Source organism: Rana temporaria, chromosome 3, assembly GCF_905171775.1.
Source record: "Rana temporaria chromosome 3, aRanTem1.1, whole genome shotgun sequence".
NCBI classification, from domain to species: Eukaryota; Metazoa; Chordata; class Amphibia; order Anura; family Ranidae; genus Rana; species Rana temporaria.
In genome coordinates, this window is record NC_053491.1 from 480,203,096 (window position 1) to 480,217,912 (window position 14,817).

Below are 14,817 nucleotides of genomic sequence, written 5' to 3' on the forward strand. Positions count from 1 at the left end.
AAAAAAAAAACGGCCTGGTCATGAAGGGGGGTAAAAATCTTATGGGTGCTAAAGTGGTTAAATGTTGCACAATTCCTAAAAGATCATACATTGCTGACTACCCCTCAAATGGGGGGGGGGGGGATAAATGAAAACACAAAGAGCCGGATTCAGAAAGACTTACGATGGGCAGCGTCCAATTTTCCGTCGATTACGTCGTTTGCGTAAGTCGTTCGCGAATAGGGCTGGGCGTAATTTACGTTCACGTCAAAAGCATTGGCTTTTTGCGGGTTAATTTGGAGCATGCGTACTGGGATACTTTCACGGACGGCGCATGCGCCGTTCGTAAAAAGCGTCATTTACGTGGGGTCACAATAAATTTACATTAAACACGCCCACATCTACAATATTTGAATTAGGCGGGCTTACGCCGGCCTATTTACGCTACGCCGCCGCAACTTTGCTTTGTGAATACTGCACTTGCCTGTCAAAGTTGCGGAGGCGTAACGTAAATAGGATACGTTACGCCCGCACAGAAATACGTGCTCCCTACCTGAATCTGACCCAAAGTACTTGCCAAATGGTGAAAATTAGTTACAGCTTTCTGAAATACGTCAATGAAGACACATACTACATTTTGGCCACTAGATGGCGCTGAACTCCAAGGAGTTCATCTATAAGAAAACATAATTCTTCATTCCACATTTATAGAACAAATGTTTTTTATAAATAGACCCCCAATTGTGTTTATTTATAGTAAATACAAGATCAAAGCACAAGTGCTGAAGGAAAAAAAAATTACTTTTTATTAACCACTTCCATACCGGGCACTTCCGCACCTTCCCGCCCAGGCTAATTTTCAGCTTTCAGCACTGTCGCACTTTGAATGACAATTGCGCGGTCGTGCTACACTGTACCCAAACTATTTTTTTATAAATTTGTTCCCCACAAATAAAGCTTTCTTTTGGTGGTATTTGATCACCTCTGCGGTTTTAATTTTGTGCGCAACAACTAGAAAAAAAACGAAAATTTTGAAAAAAAATATGTTTTAATTTTTTTCTGTTAATTGTTTTCTTCTTCAATTACGGGCACTGATATTGCAGCACTTATGGGCACCGATGAGGTGGCACTGATGGGCACTGATAGGCGGCGCTGGTATGCGGCACTGATGGGCACTGATAGGCAGGGCTGGTTTGCGGCACTGATGGGCACTCATAGGCGGCACTGATGGGTGGCACAGATGGGCACTGATAGGTGGGCACTGGGCATGGATGGGCACTGAGAGGTGGCACTGATGGACACTGAGGGGTGGCACTGATGATGGCATTGCTGGGCATCGCTTGTTTATTTATTTACTAATTTTTGCCAGTCAGTGCCCATGTTGCCCATTTGTGGGCACTGATTGGCATTTATTGTGCCTATTTTTTTTACATGTGGATGGCCATGGGGGATGTACCTGGCCATCCACATGTTGCCCCCTTCCCATGTGGTCCTTGTGGCTTCCCTGGTGGTCCAGTGTGGTCATCCGAAGAGGGGGCTGCGCTGATAAACAATCAGCGCAGACCTTCCCCTGTCAGGAGAGCCGACGATCGTCTCTCCTTTACTCGTGTCTGTCAGACGCGAGTGAGGAAGAGCCGATCAACAGCTCTACCTGACGTGATTGGACACGGCTGATCACGTGGTAAAGAGTCTCTGCCGGAGGCTCTTTACCAAGATCTGAGATGCAGGGTGTCAGACTGACACCCCGCATCACCGATCGCCGCGCTGCGTGCCCCCCCTGCAGGACGTCAATAGACATCCAGTCAGGATTACAGAACCACTTCCCGGACGTAAATGGTCTATTGACCGGGCAGGAAGTGGTTAAAGTAACTCTGAAGGCAAAACTCTTTTTTTAATTATTTTGAACAGAATTGTAGCCGGATTGTAGGATTGTACAATTGTAGGAAGGGTTGTTTTCTTTTTGCCATCTGTGTCCCATTGGGGAGATTTCCCTTCACTTCCTGTCCCATAGCCGGAACAGGAAGTGAAAGAAAATCCCTCCAAAGTGAAGATTGTCAAAATAACTAGCGCATCAGTGAAACCCATAAGTGCCGCCCATGAGTGCCCATCAATGCCGCCTATGAGTGCCCAGTGCCGCCTATGACCCCTCAGTGTCCATCAGTGCCACCCCTCAGTGTCCATCAGTGCCACCTCTCAGTGCCCATCCATGCCCAGTGCCCACCTATCAGTACCCATCAGTGCCACCCATAAGTACTCATCAGTACCACCCATCAGTGCCGCCTATGAGTGCCTAGTGCCGCCTATGAGTGCCCATCAGTGCCGCCTATGAGTTCCCATCAGTGCTGCCTATGAGTGCCCATCAGTGCCACATACCAGCGCCGCCTATCAGTGCCGCCTCATCGGTGCCCATCAGTGCCGCCTCATCGGTGCCCATCAGTGCCACCTCATCAGTGCCACCTCATCAGTGCCCATCAGTGCCGCCATATCAGTGCCCGTAATTGAAGAAAACGTACTTATTAAAAAAAATTAACAGAAAAAAAAAAAAATTTAGTTGTCGCGTAAAAAATAAAAATCGCAGAGGTGATCAAATGCCACCAAAAGAAAGCTCTATTTGTGGGAACAAAATGATAAAAAATGTGTTTGGGTACAATGTTGCACGACCGCGCAATTGTCATTCAAAGTGCGACAGCGCAGAAAGCTGAAAATTGGCCAGGGCAGCAAGGTGCGTAAGTGCCCGGTATGGAAGTGGTTAAAAAAAAAAAGACATGGGTTCCCCCTTCATGAGCATACTCGGCCCTTTGGTCTGGTATGGATTTTAAGGGGAACACCCTACGCCGCAAAAACGTCATGGGGTTCCCCCCATAATCCTTACCAGACCCTTATCCGAGCACGTAGTCCGGCCGGTCAGGAAAGGGGGTGGAGACGAGTGAGCCCCCCCCACCCATTCCTGAACCATACCAGGCCTCATGCACTCCACATCGGGGAGTAGGGTGCATTCAGGGACACCCTCCCTTCCCAAAAATCAGCTTGTGCTGTAACGAATCACAGCACAGTGATTGGACACAAGAGGCGGGATTTATGATTTCTCCAATCACAAGCAGGGGGCGGGGACTGTGCTCCTCCCTCCAGGCATTCCTGGGCAGGGTAAGTACTGTCAGTGAGTAAAGCGGTGATGTGGCGGCCTTTTTTGGGGGTATCAGATTGGCCCGGGGGGGTGGCTGTGTCAGTTTCATTCCGGGACACTGTACTGTCCTGGAATGAAGGTGACCGGGCAATCCGGGACACGTGGTCACCCTAATGGGGGGTGGGTGCTTTGGGGCAGGGGGGGGGCCCTGCGCCCCCCACCCCAAAGCACCTTGTCCCCATGTTGATGAGGACAAGGGCCCCTTCCCGACACCCCTGACCGTTGGTTGTCGGGGGCTCCGGGGGGCGGGGGCTTATAGGAATCTGGGAGCTCCCTTTAAAAAGGGGACCCCCCACATCCCGGCCCCCCACCCTATGTGAATGAGTATGGGGGTACATCGTACTCCTACCCATTCACCTGGAATAAAACACACGACACAGGTTTTTAAAGTAATTTATTAGGCAGCTCCGGGGGTCTCTTCTGACTTCTTCGCGCTCTCCGGCCTCTTCTCCGCCTCTTCTCCGCCCTCTCCGGCCTCTTCTCCGCCTCTTCTCCGCCCTCTCCGGCCTCTTCTCCGCTCTCTCCCTCCGCTTCTCCGCGCTCTCCGGCCTCTTCTCCGCGCTCTCCGGCCTCTTTTCTGCGCTCTCCGGCCTCTTCTCCGCCTCTTCACCGCCTCTTCTCCGCCTCTTCTCCGCCTCTTCACTGCCCTCTCCGCCTCTTCTCCGCCTCTCCCTCCGCTTCTCCGCGCTCTCCGGCCTCTTCTCCGCGCTCTCCGGCCTCTTTTCTGCGCTCTCCGGCCTCTTCTCCGCCTCTTCTCCGCCTCTTCTCCGCCTCTTCTCCGCCTCTTCACTGCCCTATCCGGCCTCTTCTCCGCTCTCTCCCTCCGCTTCTCCGCGCTCTCCGGCCTCTTCTCCGCGCTCTCCGGCCTCTTTTCTGCGCTCTCCGGCCTCTTCTCCGCCTCTTCTCCGCCTCTTCTCCGCCTCTTCTCCGCCTCTTCACGGCCCTCTCCGGCCTCTTCTCCGCTCTCTCCCTCCGCTTCTCCGCGCTCTCCGGCCTCTTCTCCGCGCTCTCCGGCCTCTTTTCTGCGCTCTCCGGCCTCTTCTCCGCACTCTCTGGCCTCTTCTCTGCGCTCTCCGGCCTCTTCTCCGCGCTCTCTGGCCTCTTCTCCGCTCTCTCCCTCCGCTTCTCCGCGCTCTCCGGTCTCTTCTCCGCGCTCTCCGGCCTCTTTTCTGCGCTCTCCGGCCTCTTCTCCGCACTCTCTGGCCTCTTCTCTGCGCTCTCCGGCCTCTTCTCCGCGCTCTCTGGCCTCTTCTCCGCGCTCTCCGGTCTCTTCTCCACGCTCTCTGGTCTCTTCTCCGCGCTCTCCGGCCTCTTCTCCGCGCTCTCCGGGCTCTTCTCCGCTCTTTCTCCGGCCTCTTCTCCGCTCTTTCTCCGGCCTCTTCTCCGCTCTTTCTCCGGCCTCTTCTCTGCTCTCTCTGGCCTCTTCTCCGCTCTTTCTCCGGCCTCTTCTCCGCTCTTTCTCCGGCCTCTTCTCCGCTCTTTCTCCGGCCTCTTCTCCGCTCTCTCCGGCCTCTTCTCCGCTCTTTCTCCGGCCTCTTCTCCGCTCTTTCTCCGGCCTCTTCTCCGCTCTCTCCGGCCTCTTCTCCGCTCTCTCCGGCCTCTTCTCCTCTTTCTGGCCTCTTCTCCGCTCTCTCTGGCCTCTTCTCCGTTCTCTCTGGCCTCTTCTCCGTGCTCCCTGGCCTCTTCTCCTCTTTCTGGCCTCTTCTCTGCTCTCTCTGGCCTCTTCTCCGCCCCCTTCCGACCTCTTCTCCTCTCTCTCCGGCCTCTTCTCTGCTCTCTCCGGCCTCTTCTCCTCTCTCTCCGGCCTCTTCTCCGCACTCTCTGGCCTCTTCTCTGCGCTCTCCGGCCTCTTCTCCGCGCTCTCTGGCCTCTTCTCCGCGCTCTCCGGTCTCTTCTCCACGCTCTCTGGTCTCTTCTCCGCGCTCTCCGGCCTCTTCTCCGCGCTCTCCGGGCTCTTCTCCGCTCTTTCTCCGGCCTCTTCTCCGCTCTTTCTCCGGCCTCTTCTCCGCTCTTTCTCCGGCCTCTTCTCTGCTCTCTCTGGCCTCTTCTCCGCTCTTTCTCCGGCCTCTTCTCCGCTCTTTCTCCGGCCTCTTCTCCGCTCTTTCTCCGGCCTCTTCTCCGCTCTCTCCGGCCTCTTCTCCGCTCTTTCTCCGGCCTCTTCTCCGCTCTTTCTCCGGCCTCTTCTCCGCTCTCTCCGGCCTCTTCTCCGCTCTCTCCGGCCTCTTCTCCTCTTTCTGGCCTCTTCTCCGCTCTCTCTGGCCTCTTCTCCGTTCTCTCTGGCCTCTTCTCCGTGCTCCCTGGCCTCTTCTCCTCTTTCTGGCCTCTTCTCTGCTCTCTCTGGCCTCTTCTCCGCCCCCTTCCGACCTCTTCTCCTCTCTCTCCGGCCTCTTCTCTGCTCTCTCCGGCCTCTTCTCCTCTCTCTCCGGCCTCTTCTCCGCCCTCTCTGGCCTCTTCTCCGCCCTCTCTGGCCTCTTCTCCGCTCTCTCCGGGCCTCTTCTCCGCTCTCTCCGGCCTCTTCTCCTCTCTCTCTCCGGCCTCTTCTCCTCTCTCTCTCCAGCCTCTTCTCCTCTCTCTCCGCCCTCTTCTCCGCTCTCTCCGGCCTCTTTTCCTCTCTCTCCGGCCTCTTCTCCTCTCTCTCCGGCCTCTTCTCCGCTCTCTCTGGCCTCTTCTCCGCTCTCTCCGGCCTCTTCTTCGCTCTCTCCGGCCTCTTCTCCGCTCTCTCCGGCCTCTTCTCCTCTTTCTGGCCTCTTCTCCGCTCTCTCTGGCCTCTTCTCCGTTCTCTCTGGCCTCTTCTCCGTTCTCTCTGGCCTCTTCTCCGCTCTCTCCGGCCTCTTCTCCTCTTTCTGGCCTCTTCTCTGCTCTCTCTGGCCTCTTCTCCGCCCCCTTCCGACCTCTTCTCCTCTCTCTCCGGCCTCTTCTCCGCCCCCTTCTCCGGCCTCGGTTCTGCTCTCTCCGGCCTCGGTTTTGCTCTCTCCGGCCTCTTCTCCACTCTCTCCGGCCTCTTCTCCTCTCTTTCTCCGGCCTCTTCTCCGCTCTTTCTCCGGCCTCTTCTCCGCTCTTTCTCCGGCCTCTTCTCTGCTCTCTCTGGGCTCTTCTCCGCTCTTTCTCCGGCCTCTTCTCCGCTCTTTCTGCGGCCTCTTCTCTGCTCTCTCTGGCCTCTTCTCCGCTCTTTCTCCGGCCTCTTCTCCGCTCTTTTTCCGGCCTCTTCTCCGCTCTTTCTCCGGCCTCTTCTCCGCTCTCTCCGGCCTCTTCTCCGCTCTCTCCGGCCTCTTCTCCTCTTTCTGGCCTCTTCTCCGCTCTCTCTGGCCTCTTCTCCGTTCTCTCTGGCCTCTTCTCCGTGCTCCCTGGCCTCTTCTCCGCTCTCTCCGGCCTCTTCTCCTCTTTCTGGCCTCTTCTCTGCTCTCTCTGGCCTCTTCTCCGCCCCCTTCCGACCTCTTCTCCTCTCTCTCCGGCCTCTTCTCTGCTCTCTCCGGCCTCTTCTCCGGCCTCTTCTCCGCGCTCTCTGGCCTCTTCTCCGCGCTCTCCGGTCTCTTCTCCACGCTCTCCGGTCTCTTCTCCGCGCTCTCCGGCCTCTTCTCCGCGCTCTCCGGGCTCTACTCCGCTCTTTCTCCGGCCTCTTCTCCGCTCTTTCTCCGGCCTCTTCTCCGCTCTTTCTCCGGCCTCTTCTCTGCTCTCTCTGGCCTCTTCTCCGCTCTTTCTCCGGCCTCTTCTCCGCTCTTTCTCCGGCCTCTTCTCCGCTCTTTCTCCGGCCTCTTCTCCGTTCTCTCCGGCCTCTTCTCCGCTCTCTCCGGCCTCTTCTCCTCTTTCTGGCCTCTTCTCCGCTCTCTCTGGCCTCTTCTCCGTTCTCTCTGGCCTCTTCTCCGTGCTCCCTGGCCTCTTCTCCGCTCTCTCCGGCCTCTTCTCCTCTTTCTGGCCTCTTCTCTGCTCTCTCTGGCCTCTTCTCCGCCCCCTTCCGACCTCTTCTCCTCTCTCTCCGGCCTCTTCTCTGCTCTCTCCGGCCTCTTCTCCTCTCTCTCCGGCCTCTTCTCCGCCCTCTCTGGCCTCTTCTCCGCTCTCTCCGGCCTCTTCTCCGCTCTCTCCGGCCTCTTCTCCTCTCTTTCCGGCCTCTTCTCCTCTCTCTCCAGCCTCTTCTCCTCTCTCTCCGCCCTCTTCTCCTCTCTCTCCGCCCTCTTCTCCGCTCTCTCCGGCCTCTTCTCCTCTCTCTCCGGCCTCTTCTCCGCTCTCTCTGGCCTCTTCTCCGCTCTCTCCGGCCTCTTCTTCGCTCTCTCCGGCCTCTTCTCCGCTCTCTCCGGCCTCTTCTCCTCTTTCTGGCCTCTTCTCCGCTCTCTCTGGCCTCTTCTCCGTTCTCTCTGGCCTCTTCTCCGTTCTCTCTGGCCTCTTCTCCGTGCTCCCTGGCCTCTTCTCCGCTTTCTCCGGCCTCTTCTCCTCTTTCTGGCCTCTTCTCTGCTCTCTCTGGCCTCTTCTCCGCCCCCTTCCGACCTCTTCTCCTCTCTCTCCGGCCTCTTCTCCGCCCCCTTCTCCGGCCTCGGTTCTGCTCTCTCCGGCCTCGGTTTTGCTCTCTCCGGCCTCTTCTCCACTCTCTCCGGCCTCTTCTCCTCTCTTTCTCCGGCCTCTTCTCTGCTCTCTCTGGCCTCTTCTCCGCTATTTCTCCGGCCTCTTCTCCGCTCTTTCTCCGGCCTCTTCTCTGCTCTCTCTGGGCTCTTCTCCGCTCTTTCTCCGGCCTCTTCTCCGCTCTTTCTCCGGCCTCTTCTCTGCTCTCTCTGGCCTCTTCTCCGCTCTTTCTCCGGCCTCTTCTCCGCTCTTTTTCCGGCCTCTTCTCCGCTCTTTCTCCGGCCTCTTCTCCGCTCTCTCCGGCCTCTTCTCCGCTCTCTCCGGCCTCTTCTCCTCTTTCTGGCCTCTTCTCCGCTCTCTCTGGCCTCTTCTCCGTTCTCTCTGGCCTCTTCTCCGTGCTCCCTGGCCTCTTCTCCGCTCTCTCCGGCCTCTTCTCCTCTTTCTGGCCTCTTCTCTGCTCTCTCTGGCCTCTTCTCCGCCCCCTTCCGACCTCTTCTCCTCTCTCTCCGGCCTCTTCTCTGCTCTCTCCGGCCTCTTCTCCGGCCTCTTCTCCGCTCTCTCTGGCCTCTTCTCCGCTCTCTCCGGCCTCTTCTTCGCTCTCTCCGGCCTCTTCTCCTCTCTCTCCGGCCTCTTCTCCGCGCTCTCCGGCCTCTTCTCCATGCTCTCCGGCCTCTTCTCCGCTCTCTCCGGCCTCTTCTCCGCTCTCTCCGGCCTCTTCTCCCGCTCTCTCCGGCCTCTTCTCCGCTCTCTCCGACCTCTTCTCCGCTCTCTCCGGCCTCTTCTCCGCGCTCTCCGGTTGTCTTCTTCCCTCATTTCTGACGCTCTCTCCCGCTGTAATGCGGTGCCATGACATCACCCGCTGACCCCGCCCCATGCCTATATGAGTCGTTGCGCATCGCGCACACGGCATTACAGCGGGAGAGAGCGCGATGTCAACATCGGAAGAGGAGAAGAGGGAAGACGAGGAATGAGAAGACCGGGCAAGAGTTAGCAAAAGAGCTAAAGAACCTGGCAGAAGACGTCCGGACGGCGGGAGGAGAACCGGAGAGCGCGGAGAAGAGGGGAGAAGAGGGGAGAAGAAGTTGGAAGAGACCCCCGGAGATCTCCTAATAAAATACTTTAAGTAGTGTGTTGTATTTTTGACACTTTTTATTTCAGGTGAATGGGTAGGAGTACGATATTTTGAACAATAAGGAATAGGGTGGGACTTTAATTGAGGCATGCACCCCGGGAGAACAACAATAACAGTGGGATTTGGACAGGTAAGTGATCCAGCAGAACCGAGCAAATAACATGAAAGCATTGCACGAAAACAATAAACAGTCAGTTATTTAATAGTATAAAATGATATATACAATAGATACAATAGTGGCATGGTAGATCTGTTACAATAATCAGAGAAAATTGCATACATTTCAACAGTTCATGGTAACAATGACAAAAATAAATAAATATAATAGGTTCATGCTGGAAACGATATCAAGAGAGGCCAAATCACTGGAAAGTGTCTCCATGATAAATGAATATTGATACGTTGGTACACTCCACTGGTATAAAGGGAAAATGTATTGGTAATAGATATCATATATAAACCAGAGGGGCTTCTAATGGCTCCTAACAGTAAATGTTAATGCATAGTATAAACATTAAATGAGATCAAATTCGTTGGAACAACTGCATAGTAGTAGTGACCATAGTCGATCATATAATCGATGTGTATGATAATAATTAGTACATTAGCAACGGGCATAGGGGGGTGGGGGGGGCATCTGGTGGCTCCTCCATAGTAATGACACCCATAGTTGAGAAGTATATAAAATACAATCGATCTGTAGAACGTTGGTAAAGGTGTAATGGCAACGAATGAGAGGGGGGGCGTCTATTGGCTCAACGCGTTTCGTGGCTAGTGCCACTCCTCAGGAGCAGAGTGTGAGGTAGATGTCTGTAAATATCAAAAAACATGATTTAAAATGAGGGTATATATAATAGATCCAGTTATGGAGAGAAGGGGAAAAGGGATCATAGTAGTAACTAATCCCCAAAGTACTTACGGGTGTGTCAAAACCGAAGGTACAGACTAGGAGGGCAGAAACGTAGCCCTTCCTTTATGGTTATTACCACATTTGGGACACAGTGCACCTTATGTACACTTCACGGTCACAACCCTACTATCCCTTGCCCTACACCTTTAGACAATTTTTCATGTTTAATATTTATATTTTATATTTTTTATTTATCATCTTTTCATATTTTTGTATTACAACTGTTCACGATATAGCTATTATCAGCTTCTACAATTTTTAATTTTCACAGATCATCATACTTATGTTAAGGCACATTAACTTCCATGTATCCATGAGGCCGCCATCTTGGACATCTAGCTTTATACTGGATCATTTTCCATCCTTGTGGTGGGTTGGCCCACCTCAGCTCCCGTGGGCTGTTACCTTCCCGGCTACGTTTCTGCCCTCCTAGTCTGTACCTTCGGTTTTGACACACCCGTAAGTACTTTGGGGATTAGTTACTACTATGATCCCTTTTCCCCTTCTCTCCATAACTGGATCTATTATATATACCCTCATTTTAAATCATGTTTTTTGATATTTACAGACATCTACCTCATACTCTGCTCCTGAGGAGTGGCACTAGCCACGAAACGCGTTGAGCCAATAGACGCCCCCCCTCTCATTCGTTGCCATTACACCTTTACCAACGTTCTACAGATCGATTGTATTTTATATACTTCTCAACTATGGGTATTATTACTATGGAGGAGCCACCAGATGCCCCCCCCCCCCATGCCCGTTGCTAATGTACTAATTATTATCATACACATCGACTATATGATCGATTGTGGTCACTATTACTGTGGAGTTGTTCCAACGAATTTGATCTCATTTAATGTTTATACTATGCATTAACATTTACTGTTAGGAGCCATTAGAAGCCCCTCTGGTTTATATATGATATCTATTACCAATTAATTTTCCCTTTATACCAGTGGAGTGTACCAACGTATCAATATTCATTTATCATGGAGACACTTTCCAGTGATTTGGCCTCTCTTGATATCGTTTCCAGCATGAACCTATTATATTTATTTATTTTTATCATTGTTACCATGAACTGTTGAAATGTATGCAATTTTCTCTGATTATTGTAACAGATCTACCATGCCACTATTGTATCTATTGTATATATCATTTTTATACTATTAAATAACTGACTGTTTATTGTATCCGTGCAATGCTTTCATGTTATTTGCTCGGTTCTGCTGGATCACTTACCTGTCCAAATCCCACTGTTATTGTTGTTCTCCCGGGGTGCATGCCTCAATTAAAGTCCCACCCTATTCCTTATTGTTCAAAATATCGGGGATGGAAGCGCTTGGCCCTATGCCTTGCTCCTCATTTAAAGTCCCACCCGTTTAGTTTCTTGCATTTAGGAGTACGATGTACCCCCATACTCATTCACATAGGGTGGGGGGCCGGGATCTGGGGGGCCCCCTTATTAAAGGGGCTCCCAGTTTCCGATAAGCCCCCCCGCCCGCAGACCCCGATAACCAACAGCCAGGGTTGTTGGGAAGGAGCCCTTGTCCTCATCAACATGGGTACAAGGTGCTTTGGAGTGGGGGGCCCCCTGCCCCAAAGCACCCACCCCCATGTTGAGGGCATGCGGCCTGGTACGGTTCAGGAGGGGCGGGCGCTCGTACGTCTCCACCCCCTTTCCTGACCGGCCGGCTGCGTGCTCGAATAAGGGTCTGGTATGGATTTTGGGGGGGGGGACCCTGCGTCGTTTTTTTTAATGTGGGGGTTCCCCTTAAAATCCATACCGAAGGGCCCGGTAAGCTCATGAAGGGGGAACTCATGCTGTTTTTTTTGGCGTGGAGTTCCCCTTAATTATTGAGGAATTAAAGTCGTCCCTGCTCATTGAAGTCGTACTTCAAGTTGTAGGGCAAATAAATAAAATAAATAAATAAATAAAATAAAATAAAAATTAAATATATTTAAAAACATTTTTTTTAAAGAAAATGGTTGTACTAGTAGTAATGAAAATAGCAAAAATAGGAAAAGGATAGGTGGGAAAAAAAATAAAATAAAGGTGCAAAATTATAATAAAAAATAGAAATAGATTTTGTGAAAAAGAAAAATATAGGGGCAGATCCACGTAGATCGGCGCTTCTCTCCGCCGGGCGTAGCGTATCTAAGATACACTACGCCACCATAACTTTTTTTTTTTAATCCTCAAAGAATTTGCGCCGTAAGTTACGGATTTCAAATGGATGAGATGGGGGCGTGTTTTATGTAAATACGTCGTGACCCAACGTTTTTTTTTAACGGCGCATGCTTCGTTCGTGGTGGTATCCCAGTGCGCATGCTCGAAATTAAACCAGAACAAGCCGATGCTTACAACGGTGACGTCATTCTATGCAAATCCCTATTCGCGAACGACTTACGCAAACGACGTAAAAAAATTCAAAATTTGACGCGGGAACGACGGCCATACTTAACATTGAGTACGCCTCATAATAGCAGGGGTAACTATACGCCGGAAAAAGCCGAACGCAACCGACGTAAAAAAAATGCGCTGGCCGGACGTACGTTCGTGGATCGCCGCAACTAGCTAATTTGCATACCCGACGCGGAATTCTACGGAAACGCCACCTAGCGGCCAGCGGAAAAAATGCACCTGAGATCTGACGGCGTACTAAGACATACGCCTGTCGGATCGATCCCAGATGCCGTTGTATCTTGTTTTGTGGATACATAACAAAGATACGACGCGAGAACTCTAAAATTACGCGGCGTATCAATAGGTACGCCGGTGTAATTCTTTTGTGGATCTGCCCCCTAAAGTATAAATAAAGATAGAAAATCATAATAAGGTAAAAATGAATAATAATAATAATAATAATAATAATAATTATAACAGTGATAATAATAAAGAAAAAGTATACAGGTGCACAATAAAAATAAAAATAGAATGTGAAAAAATAAAACATATAAATAGGGGTTATAAATCATAATAAGGTAAAAAATAATAGGAAAAAAGTATTCAGGTGCAAAATAAAAATACAAATAGAATGTGAAAAAAAATAAAGTTATAAATAAGGATAAAAAATCATAATAAAATAATAAAAATAAAATTACTACTAGTACAATTATTTTCTTTAAAAGAAATTGTTTTAAATATATTTAATTTATTTTCAAATTAAATATATTTAAAAACATTTTTTTAAAGAAAATAATTGTACTAGTAGTAATGAAAATAGAAAAAATAGGAAAAGGGTAGGTGGGGAAAAAAATAAAATAAAGGTGCAAAATTATAATAAAAAATAGAAATCGATTTTGTGAAAAAGAAAAAAGATATAAAGTATAAATAAGGATAGAAAATCATAATAAGGTAAAAATGAATAATAATAATGATAATAGTGATAATAATAGAGAAGAAGTATACAGGTGCACAATAAAGATAAAAATAGAATGTGAAAAAATAAAAATAAAACATATAAATAGGGGTTATAAATCATAATAAGGTAAATAATAATAGGGAAAAAGTATTCAGGTGCAAAAATAAATAAAAAATACAAATAGAATGTGAAAAAAAAATAAAGTTATAAATAAGGATAGAAAATCATAATAAAATAATAATATTAGAGAAAACGTATACAGGTGCCCAATAAAAAGTAAAAATAGAATGTGAAAAACAAAACATATAATTTATAAATGAGGATAAAAAAACACAATAAGGTATAATAATAATAATAATAATAATAATAATAATAATAATAACAGAGAAAAAAGTATAAGGTGCACAATGAAAATAAAAATAGACTGTTAAAAAAAAAGGAAAGTTATAAATAAGGATAGAAAAATCATAATAAGATAAAAAAAAAAATAATAGAGAAAACGTATACAGGTACACAATAAAAAATACAAATAGAATGTGAAAAATAAAACATATAAAGTATAAATAAGGATAGAAAGTAAAAAAAAAAAAAATTATAATAATAGAGAAAAAGTATTCAGGTGCAAAATAAAAATAAAAAAATACAAATAGAAGGTGAAAAAAAATAAAGTTATAAATAAGGATAGAAAATCATAATAAAATAATAATAATAATATTAGAGAAAACGTATACAGGTGCACAATAAAAAGTAAAAATAGAATGTGAAAAACAAAACATATAATTTATAAATGAGGATAAAAAAACACAATAAGGTATAATAATAATAATAATAATAATAATAATAATAATAATAATAATGAATGGACCTGTGCTGTGTGGGATGCGATGGTGATCAGTGTAAGTATAGAAGTGGTCAGTAGGTGGCAGCAGTGAGCCGCACAATGCGATAGGGATGATAATATTATGATAAGGAGTAACATTGTATCACTTCTCTCCTCTCCTGCGCCCAGCTGCGAACTTTTCTATCATCTCATTGGCTGCCCGAGCTCTCAATCACTGTAAATCTGTTCAGGAGGGCGGGGCTTGTTTCTCAGCTTTATTACATGGTACCACTCAGTTCCGTTAGTGACAGAGAAGGCGTGGCTGGAAGTTGGCTTGCACCTGATTGGCTTAAAGGGCAAGGGAGGGGTGGCACTGTTTTTCTTACAGTCCGCTAGGGTAAGGGCGGAGATTGGGGAAGGCTTGCGCGGATTGGCTGCACGCCGCCCCCCTTGTCATCGCTCAGTTATGCTTCAGGCGCTGGTTGGTTGGGGGTTGGAGGGCGCGCTGTGATTGGCTGTTGCCTGGCAGCGGAGCGGTCCCGGCTCATTCCGCTCTCAATGGCGGCGGGGAGCGATGAGGAGGAAGGCGGCGGGGAGGGTGAGAGCGATCTACACCGACCGGGAGGGGGGAGGAGGAGCGCCGAGAGAGCCCTGGAGGAGGCGGCCCGGACCGGAGAACTCAACCTGAGCGGGAGGAGACTGAGGAGTATACCCGAGAGGGGGCGGAGCTACGACCTCACCGACCTGACCCGAGCGGGTGAGATAACAATACCCAATGACTGTGTGTGCGACCCCACAGGGGGCGGGACCCCAATATTGACCCCCAAGCCAGTGTGTGACCCCAATGTTGACCCCAAATTAGTGTGTGACCCC

General features: G+C 49.5%; 1 protein-coding gene across 2 annotated transcripts in view; it reads left to right on the forward strand.

Moving 5' to 3' along the window:
• Positions 1-14,484: 14,484 nt before the first annotated feature.
• LRCH4 (leucine rich repeats and calponin homology domain containing 4) overlaps positions 14,485-14,817 on the forward strand; it is a 124,592-nt gene continuing 124,259 nt past the window's right edge. Inside the window, exon 1 of one of the 2 annotated variants that reach the window (XM_040346981.1) lies at positions 14,485-14,701. In XM_040346981.1, coding sequence (XP_040202915.1) covers positions 14,503-14,701 — 199 coding nt within the window. In that variant the 5' untranslated portion in view covers positions 14,485-14,502. The remainder of the gene's footprint in view (positions 14,702-14,817) is intronic. The other variant, XM_040346980.1, reaches the window with a different exon arrangement.